This window comes from Carassius gibelio, chromosome A6, assembly GCF_023724105.1.
Source record: "Carassius gibelio isolate Cgi1373 ecotype wild population from Czech Republic chromosome A6, carGib1.2-hapl.c, whole genome shotgun sequence".
Taxonomy (NCBI): Eukaryota; Metazoa; Chordata; class Actinopteri; order Cypriniformes; family Cyprinidae; genus Carassius; species Carassius gibelio.
In genome coordinates, this window is record NC_068376.1 from 8,596,715 (window position 1) to 8,607,085 (window position 10,371).

At 36.2% G+C, this 10,371-nt stretch overlaps 1 protein-coding gene across 1 annotated transcript; it reads right to left on the minus strand.

Annotated features, from left to right (window-relative positions):
* Positions 1 to 82: 82 nt before the first annotated feature.
* LOC128015402 (desmin-like) lies at positions 83 to 8,423 on the minus strand. Its single transcript, XM_052599216.1, has 9 exons — positions 7,772 to 8,423; positions 6,749 to 6,809; positions 6,540 to 6,635; positions 3,841 to 4,002; positions 2,180 to 2,305; positions 1,868 to 2,088; positions 1,711 to 1,754; positions 714 to 802; positions 83 to 459 (listed from the first exon to the last, which is right to left on the minus strand). The coding sequence occupies exons 1-9, from the start codon at positions 8,350 to 8,352 to the stop codon at positions 418 to 420; spliced, it is 1,422 nt and encodes a 473-aa protein (XP_052455176.1). The 5' UTR covers positions 8,353 to 8,423; the 3' UTR covers positions 83 to 417.
* Positions 8,424 to 10,371: the final 1,948 nt, after the last annotated feature.

The following is a 10,371-nucleotide window of genomic DNA, read 5'->3' on the forward strand; positions in this document are numbered from 1 at the left end:
GTCTGGGCATATTTATACTCATGTATAGGTGAACAGACGCACACACACACACACACATAAAACATTAATGGAATGTGTTGGCTTAGGTATCTTTAGTTTATTTATTTTTTCTTAGCTTGGCATCATCCTCACAATTTACTGCACTCCCCTCTTTTCCCTTCCTTTACTATTTCAGTCCTTCTCTTACTTTACACCTACCTCACATTCTTCCAAACTGACATTTATAACTGGAATAAAAATGCTTAAAAATACATCTATAACAAAAAAATGTGATCGCAATGTGATCTCTCTCTTTTCCCTCTTATGCAGATGTGCTCATATCACTTTTTGGATGTGTGGAAAAACAAAAGAAAAGCACAGAAAGGGTTTTATTTTCATCTTGGTTTGATTCTTTGGTTGCGGCTCCTTGTCTGAGGTTTACATGATGTCCTTCTGGTGTTGTGTAGATTCACTCACCACCTGTAGGAGGCAGTAGACTTTAATTTCAAACCTTTCAAGGAGGAAATCACTCCTTTTAAAATGTTATTTGATTAAAATACTGTAATCAAATACTTTTAAGTTTTACTTTAGTAGTTTAACAAAAAATTTTATTCCACCAAAGATAAACCTAATATTGTAAAGGCTACTGAGGTTGAGGTTATACGAATGACTGAATAATATAGCCCACTGGGCCGAACTGAAATTTCGGGTGTGTGTCTGTGTGCATATCACACCTCCCCATCACGAGTCTCAATGGTCTTGATCAGGACGGTTTTCTTTGAGTGCATTTCAGATATTCTCTGTTGATGTTCTGGACTTGTCTCTGTTGAAATTTTTTTTATAATAAAACACAACACACACACATTACCAATCAAATGTTTGGGGTTAGTAAGACTTTTTAATTGTCACTTGATTCTTCAGAAGCCATGAGCTGATTTACTGCTCCAAAAACATTTGAGCAAGACTTTACAATAAGGTTCTATAAAAGTAAACATATTTCATGCATTATCTAACATTAACTAAGAATGTGCAATTAATTTGTTACAGTGTTTATTCATCTTTGTAAATGTTAGTTAATAAAAATACAATGTTATATCAGGTCCATCTGTAACATTAACAGATTCAACTTTTGACTTTAGTAATGTATTACTAAATGTTGAAATTAACAACATCTAATAAATGCTTTATAAGTATTTCTAACTGTTAGTTAATGTTAACAAAAAGAACCTTATTGTAAAGTGTTACCAGCATTACATATTATCAGTGTTGAAAGTATTTTTATTTTTTTGGAAACCTTAAATTTTTCAGAATTTTTGATGAACAGAGTGTTCAAAAGAAGATAATTTATTTGATTTAGAAACCATATAGTATGTCATTTTGATCAATTTAATTTATAAAATAAAAGTTTTAATTTCTTTTAAATAAATAAATACCAATTATTTATTATATTTAATATATATATATATATATATATATATATATATATATATATATATATATATATATATATATATATATTTTTTTTTTTTTTTTTAATTATATATAGTATACTACCTGTATTTAAATTGAGTTAAAATCACAGTTCAGGTCATGTTTTGTTATAATAATATTCATAGTAATAATAATGTTTTTTTTTTTTAAATACAAGACGAAGTTAGTCGGGTACAACACCTCTGAGTAAACATTTCTACAACATTTCAAGTAAAAACTATCACAAGATTTCCATCTTACCTCTAAAACTTATAGTGGAATATGACTGCATGGGCATCACAATCCTTTAACATGAGAGAGGAAGAAAGATAAAAAGTTTAATAAGCCATCAGAATAAGCAGAAAGTATGGAGTATGTTAAAAACAACTAAGACACATCTGTTTGATTTCATTTGTACCTGCTCTCCTCTCCTTCTAGCAGCTTCCTGTAGGTGGCGATCTCCACATCCAGGGCCATCTTAATGTTGAGCAGGTCCTGATATTCTCGCAGGTGACGTGCCATCTCGTCCTTCATGTTAGCAATCTCTGCCTCCAGCCTGGCGATGGTGTCCTGAAAAGCACCAGCCTCACGACCGTGACGATCCTCCATATCTCTCATCTGCCTCATGAGAGACTCGTTCTACAAAGTGAGGGACAAAGAGATGAATGCCACACGGAGAAAGACAAAGAACATTTATATCCATCGCATCGGACAGAACAGATAAACATACAGTGCCCTTGAGGGAGTCGATCTCACAGGTGTAGGACTGGATCTGGTGTCTGTACTCCATGGAATCCAGCTTGGCTTGTTTGAGAGCCTCGTTGTTCTTGCTCACTGCCTGGTTAAGGTCTGACACCTGATGGTGAGAATGCAATGTCAAAGATCAGAAGACTTTCCTTTTTGTAACTCACTTAGCTCAGTAGTCCCTGTTTGAAAAAAACAGCATATGCTGGTAATGTATGTTTTGAAGCATGGCTGCAGCTTTGAGCTGGTTTAAGCGGGTCAGTTGGAACTGTTGGGGGTTGGGTGCCTTGCTCAAGGGTCTCACCTCAGTCGCATCTACAATCGCTGCCGGTACCGAGACTCGAACCCATGACTTTTGGGTTACAAATTTTACTCTAACTCTTAGGCCACGACTGCCCCATATTATCACCAAATCTTGGATACAATTTGAAGCTAACTTGTTTTCTTTTGGTTCGTTTTTTAGTGAAAAATAGCATTATTTGTGGATTATTTTTGCAATGTTAATTCAAATTCTGAGTAATTTATCTCAGGTCAGTGAAGCTTATGATCAATACGAGTCAAAAAAGAAATAAAAAAAATATGTTTTAATTGAAAGAAAACAAGCTGATTAAAAGTATGAATCCAAGATTTGATGAATCCAATAAAATAGCATAAGGATAAATTTATAAGCAATTATTTTAGACAGGTCATTTTTTGCTTGAGAACACCACAAGTTTTAACAAGTTGAGAAAAAACGTATAAGAAATAATAAAAAAAAAATTAAAAAAAATTTAAAAACGAGGTTTGTTGTTATAACCTGTAAGCTTAAACTGAGTTTTAGTTCATTGTAATACCTTTAACTAACATTTTCAGGAAAATAAAATCCTCTCCGAGTCAAACTGATTTAAAAAAAAAAAAAAAAAAAAAAAAAAGTAGTTAGCTACACCACAATTTTACAACTAAAAAGTAGCTACAAGTTACTAAAAAGTTGGGACTGGCCCAGAAGGCCCCAAGTAGCATGTTGTTACTAGTGTTATTTTTGTATTTAGGATTTATTGTAATTGATGAGTTCATTCAATAATTCCATGAGATAGACAGCTTCACTTTTCAATAAAACCTATAGACTAATTAAGATAAATACTTTGATTTGAATTTATAGTATTACTGTTATGACATATCTTAAGTTAAAATATAAAAAGTCACATATGTAAATATTGCAATATATTCATATTTCTCTATATAAGTCATAGAAAAAATTGACCTTTCAGATTAATCTTTTATTGGGATTCTGCTTTGTCTGTCAACAGTTACTAATAGTTTAACTAAATTGTCAAAGCACTGTTGTAAATAAGAGTTGATTTAGTATTTTATATCAGTGACACTTTGAAATATATTTAAATATTAATAAAAAATATATCAAAAGTCATTTACACTTTCTGTAAAAGTTTGCCATAGGCAGTGGGCCAACTTATCTGAGAAGAGGGCTTAGATTGCCTATTTAAATAATTTTACATTTTGTTCTATGAAAACTAATTCAGCAAATGTTTCTCTTAATTTCCTTTAATAACACTACTTATATTCCTTAAATGTAAATGCACATTGTTCTTCAGGGTGGTCTGAAACATGTTGGTCATGAATCAGAAAGTTCTTTCATTTCTTCTGTCTCACCTTTGACTTGTACCACTCCTCAGCCTCTGCAATGTTCTTTGCAGCGATGCCCTCATACTGAGCACGAATGTCCCTTAGGGCAACAGTAAGGTCTGGTTTGGACATGTCCATCTGGATTTGGACTTGAGACTCTTGCATTTGGGCCTGCAACTCACGGATTTCCTACACACAGACAAAAGAAAAAGCTTGTGTGTATGTGTTTGTGCTTGTTTTAATAAAGCAGCATGACATTGCTGATAGGACTAGTGGCAGGACTAATCTCAAACATCCACACACAGCTGGCCCCGAAAAAGAGGCCTGTGATGCTGTTTTAAAGTAGCTGTGTAATCTACAGGAACAGATGCAGCTTTGCAGAAGAGCTCTGAGATTCACTCAGCTCAACAATGTTAAGGAAGCTATTGAAACTCTAACTTTCAAAGCTTTTAGGTACTTGCAATTTAAAACCAAAGTGAAACTACTTCTTTTGGGGGAAAAAACTACACTACATGTTACTCGGCATCAGACGTCACACCCATGGACCATTGGCTAAATGTCTGATGCATATGGGACACAAAAGTGGAAACACTTCAGGAGTGCCGAAGTTGTTACAGTGTGGCGACATTTCCACACCCTGAAACGTGATGATGAATGAAACTAACTCTGACTAGTTGTTTGACATGTCGGTCAAACCGTCTCATGGGTGGGCCTTGGCCAATGAAAGCTGCCATCTGGCTATGTGAGACTACTAATGCATTGCTAACCACAATATAGCTAGACTGAAGTTCTTTATGAAGAGTACTTTAAACATATACTGTTTACTAATAAACTGTATAATTGTTCCCTCTTTATGTTACGGGTCTTTAACTACTATATATTACTACTACTTGTATATAATTTTGTGGTACAGTGTATTTACTGTAAAATATGTATGTAAAAGGAGAGGGTCTTAATAACAGTGACAACATTAAACAAGAAAGGTTGCTTTATATGGAATACTAAAAATTTAACTTCATATACACTATTATTAAAAAGGTTGGGGTCAGTATGGTGTTTCTTAAGTTTTGGAAGAAATAATGACTTTTTACTTAGTAATGCATTTTATGTATGCATTAAACTGAGCAAATGTAACATTAGAGACATTTCTGATGTCACAAAAGATTTATATTTCAAATAAACTTTTTTGAAATGTAAATTTCAAAGAATCCTGACATTGTTTATGCTTACACTCTCCCTCTTGCCTATCTACTATGGTTTCATACTTCTTCCACTCTCTCAGTTTTTAGCACTGGACACTAACACTGCTACTGACACATTTTGTTCCACTCTAACATCCTGCTTAGATAACTTTTGCCCACTTTCATCTAGACCACCACCCCCTCTGCCCCCTGGCTGTCCAATGTTATCCATGTATATTACTCTAGTCTCAGTGATGCAGAGAGGAAGTGGTGCAAATAAAAAAAAAACTCTACTGACCTTAGTTTGTATCAGTCACTAATCTCTTCCTTCTCTGCAGATGTCTCCACTGCTAAAACAACAATCTACCACAACAAAATTAACAATTGTTCTGACTCTTGCACACTTTTCAAAACCTTCTCTTCTTTGTCCTCCTCGGGCTCAGGTAACCCTACTGCTCATGAAACCCTCTCTAAATCCAGTACTTTTAGAAAACTACAGAACGACATCCCTTCTTCCATTCATTGTAAAGACACTTGAGCGAGTGGTGTTCAACCAACTCTCTTTGTTTCTCACACAGAACAACCTACAACAACCAATCCGGCTTCAAAAGTGGCCACTCAACTGAGACCTGCTCTTGGTTACTAAAGCCTGGCAAGAGCAGCTTCCAAATCCTCAGTACTCATCTTGCTGGATCTGTCTGTTGCTTTTGACACAGTTAACTACCAGATCCTCCTATGCACCCTCATGAAGATCTCAGGAACTGCACTCCGGTGGTTCAAGTCTTGTCTCTCAGGTAGGTCCTTCAGGGTGTCTTGGAAGGGTGAGGTTTCTAAGTCACAACTTCTTAATACTGGGGTTCCTCAGGGCTCACTGCTTGGACAAATCCTCTTCTCCATCTACATATCATTAGGATCTGTCATTCAGAAACATGTCTTTTTCTGGCACTGCCATGCTGATGACACTCAATTCGACTTCTCATTCCAACCAGATGATCCGATGTTAGCTGTTCACAATGCAACCTGTCTGACAGACATTTCTGTCCATTTCTAAAAAATAAAACATCTAAAGACACATCTTTTTCATCAGCACCTATCAGTACCTATTCTATACTATTCATTTTTGTTTTCGTTTTTATAAAAAAAAAGCTATATGCTATATGCTATACTGTGCTAGACTGAGACTTGTCACATCACTTGTATACTGTTGCTCTCTTGCTTGTCTGATTTTTCCTATATTGTTCTTCTCATTTTTAAGTGCTTTGGATAAAAGTGTCAGCTAAATGGTTAAATGTAAATGTAAATGTGCTTCCCTAAAATTAACTGAATTTTCAGTTCTAAATATTCAAATTAATAATTTTGACAGATGACTATCTGACTCGCTGATTGTCTCATGAATCGGCATGTGCAATGCTACAAATAACTTTTTGACTAAAGAAGGTTTGTATGAGGCAGCAGACAAAAATATGTTACATTTTAAATTGACTGTGTTTTAGAACATTTTATTGGCACAGACAATAACAACGAAATGTCCTTAAATTTGCTGACCTCTTCATGGATCTTCTTCAGGAAGGCAATCTCTTCTTGGAGAGTCTCTATACGTCTTTCCAGATCCAGCCGGGCCAACGTTGCAGCATCCACATCCTAAGAGTGGATGTAATACCAAAATAAAACTATGCAACATTTTATTATCCATTACTAAATAGAAAATAAAACAATTGGATATCGAGAGGGGGTTTGTGTATTAGGGGACTCACTGCTCTGAAAGCGGACAGATTATTCTCGGTCTCTTCCCTCAGTGCAATCTCCTCCTGAAGCCTGGTGAGAAGAAGAGGGAGAATAGAAAAAGGGAGTCATGTATATCATATTTATTACAGCCAGCGTATTTCCTTTCCTTTTATAGACTGAAGGTTTACAGCAACCTCACACAAAGCTTTCTCTGCTGGAAGATGGAGTGGAGCCAGCACTTTTAGGCTGACTAACTCCTGAATAGGAAGTAAAGCTAGGCTATTGTAAACAACATGCTTGAATTGACAATAGCTTACTTTATAAAGGCAGTTTCCTTAAGCCTTTAATAACCTCTCTAGGTCTGATATAGCATTTAATTTGGCTCATAATAAGTTGTTAGACCAGATGAGGTCATGTTTAATAATTTCTTAGCTTAGTCACTACAGAGACAGGCAATTTGAAACGGTTTTAAATTGTAAAAAATAACACATTAGAAGTTAACGTTTAGTGACCCTAAAACACATTTGCCCAAAGGTCTCTCAGTGGTCTATCAAACAGATTATATAAATTATCTTCCTTTCCAACTGCTTTTGTTTGTACATTTGAGAAGTCGGTCATCTTAACGCCTTTAACTGTTACATATATTCTATAAAAAAATACTGTAGAGATTCTTAAATTATCAGTACATGCTTTTAACAGCTGAACCTTTACTCATTCAATTAAGAAATTGCTTTAAATATAATATTTTCAATCCATGAAACTGGTCACTATTCTCTCTTCCATTTGGTAAATAGTTCACAAGAATAACCAATGCTGTTGCTGTGGTATTTACATGTTTACATGTTGTTTTGTGAACCTTTATTTTTAAGAGTGAAGCTAGAGTGAAGCTAGAGTTAAGCTGAGAAGTCAACTGATTTCTCGCTGCCTGACCAACTGGAAAGTGCCAACTACCCATCTAAAACAAGCCAGACCAGCCTAACTAGACTGTTAAAGCAACTTGGCTGGTTTAAGATGTTTCTTCCAGTATGGTATTCATGCTTCATGCATCTCACCTGAGTTTCAGTTTCTGCAGATCATCTGCCAAATTATCCCGCTCCACCTCCACACGTGATCTCTGATTGGTGACCACTTCGATCTCTCTTCTCAGCTCCCTCATCTCATCCTCATAAAGGTCAGCAATCCGTGTTGGCTCCCGCCCCTTCAAACGCTCCACCTCAATCACCATTGCCTGGTTCTGCTGCTCCAGCATGCGAACCTTCTCAATGTAGTTGGCGAATCGGTCATTAAGGTGCTGAAGCTCAGCTTTCTCATTGGTGCGCGTTTGGAGAAACTCCTGGTTGAGCGCGTCAGCCAGGCCGAAGTCTAGCGTCTCACCCATCCCACCATAGGAGCGGTTATAGCCTGCAGACAAATTGGGCATACTGTAGGAGGAGGCTCGATAACTGGAGAATCCAGGAGAGGAAGTTGAGGACTTGGTGACCTCGTAGACTCTAGAGTTGATCCGAGAGCTGCCAGACCCCCCGGTGGAGGCTCGGCCGAACATTGCACGGGACATTGGTGGCGTCAGGTAACCGGGACCACCAAACATTCTACGATATGATGAACAGGATGAGGAAGAAGCAGAGTGGCTCATGTTGGAGCACAAGAAGGACAGACCAGATGAATACAAACACCCTTCAGAAAGGACAGAGACAAAATGAGCGCATGGCATGCTCATCTGTGGCTATTTGTAGGCTTCTTCCCCCTCCCTTCCCAACTACCCCAAACTACTTCAGCCCACTTTCTCTATGCCGTACCATCTTCTCCATCTTAACCCTAACAAATCATTTCCCTCATCCTATCTCTTTCACTTACTACTCAGCTGTCTCAACTCTTCTTGGCACAAGAAGCTGAGATCAGACTGTGACCCTCATCACAGTGGTGGACTCATCATAGAAACTTAGCTGACTCTCTGCTGGCCAGACCAGCAAGCTTGGGAAATGAAAGTATGTTTTTTATTTTTATTTATTTTTTCTAACTAAAGGGATTGTCTACCCAAAATGAAAATGGTGTAATTATTTACCCACCCTCGTGTAATTCCAAACCTTTTGGACTTTTGACTTTCTCAAAAAAAAACAGCAATAAAAAAAAAAACAATGGCAAATGCTGTTTTAGACCTCACCAATATTAACTGTATATGCCAGGTTAATGAAGTTAACTAAAAAGTTAACTAAAACAACAATCATAAAAACTCATTCGAAATATTAATACAAATTACAACAGTATCTCAATGATACAAAAATGACCCCAAAATTGGCAAGAACATTTTAAATGTGATATTTTGTAAATATTAAATGTGATTTTTTTTTATAAGTTTGGACTGGAAAGACATGAAGGTGAGGGAAATGACGCCAGAACTATTCAATTTTACATTCCATTTATTGATCAGAAAAAAAGCTTTCACATTGGAACTCAATAAATTTACCACACTGATGTCAATGCATCGCTCTGCTATTTGTAAATGTCCTGATAACAGCTTGATAAAATGTCACATTCTAATATTGTTCGTGCAGCACCTGAAGCTGGTATGAGCACAGATTGAGCAGAAGGTTTATACAAGCTGCCTTAAAAAGGAAAGGCATGAACAGTAGAGGAGAAGATGCACGACTGTGTACCTTCTCTGGAAACAGCAGGGGAGATGATCCTGTCCTCCTGCATTGGTAAACTCATTGTGTCATTATTGACAATGGCATTTGCCACATGTCTATTGAAGGAGAGCAGATTCAAGATGTTTTCATACACATATAATATAATATAATAATAAAAGTACGTTTCTCACTGGAAGACGTCTTTGAAACTCAATAGTCAATTCATTTGATTTAGAGACATGGTGTATTTTATTTAAAGTGGCAAATAATGCTTTAAATCATGGGTCTTTGACATTTATCAGACCAAGGACTCTCTTTAGTGGACAACATGGAGAGCAAGGATTCCATGTTACATACTGTATAAAACTCAACATTGCATATAAATTCTTGCCTAAATTCGCATCTTGTACCATATTACTGTATTTATATTATTCTTACATAGCAATCTCATTAAAATGTGTATATACTTATAATTAATATATTTTAGTTTCATTTAATACATTTTACTGAGGGAGGGACAATGAAACATTCTGAACTTTACTTTAACTTGGTCCTGATTCAGGCCTGCATCATAGAAGAAATAGTCAAAGATACATGTAATGACAAACCTATGTTTCTGCAGATGACCATTATATGCTGAAAAGTGGAGATCAAGACCTGTTTTCATGTACAATCTCTAATATTGTAAAGTGTGTATTTCAGATCTTTTGTAAGCTGATCAAATAAGGCTTTTAATTGTTAAAAGCCTCTGGTGGTTGTCCATGGTTCTTCTCAAGCCTATTTTTAGACAGTGTAAGAGGACTGGAATTCTATCATTACAAAAGCTTCTCTGGAAGCCTTTAGCTGACAGGAAACAGAGAGACCACAGGTGACAGAGGATGTAAACACATCTTCTTTTCTTCTGCTTTCCCATTCTCCTCCTGTTTATTCACCTTTTCTCCCATCCTCTTCTATCTCTTTCAGCTCTATATAAGGTGTACGAGCCTCTGAGCTCAGCAAGGGATACTGAGAATGTTTACTTTGAT

Bases quoted from the DNA above. Each gene is read 5' to 3' on its own strand.
- LOC128015402 (XM_052599216.1), bottom strand. From the start codon at position 8,352: ATGAGCCACTCTGCTTCTTCCTCATCCTGTTCATCATATCGTAGAATG. The intron at 1,755-1,867 runs GTACAAATGAAA...CTCATGTTAAAG, and splicing joins CTAGAAGGAGAGGAGAGCAG to GATTGTGATGCCCATGCAGT. The intron at 803-1,710 runs GTAAGATGGAAA...AAATTTCAACAG, and splicing joins TTCCACTATAAGTTTTAGAG to AGACAAGTCCAGAACATCAA.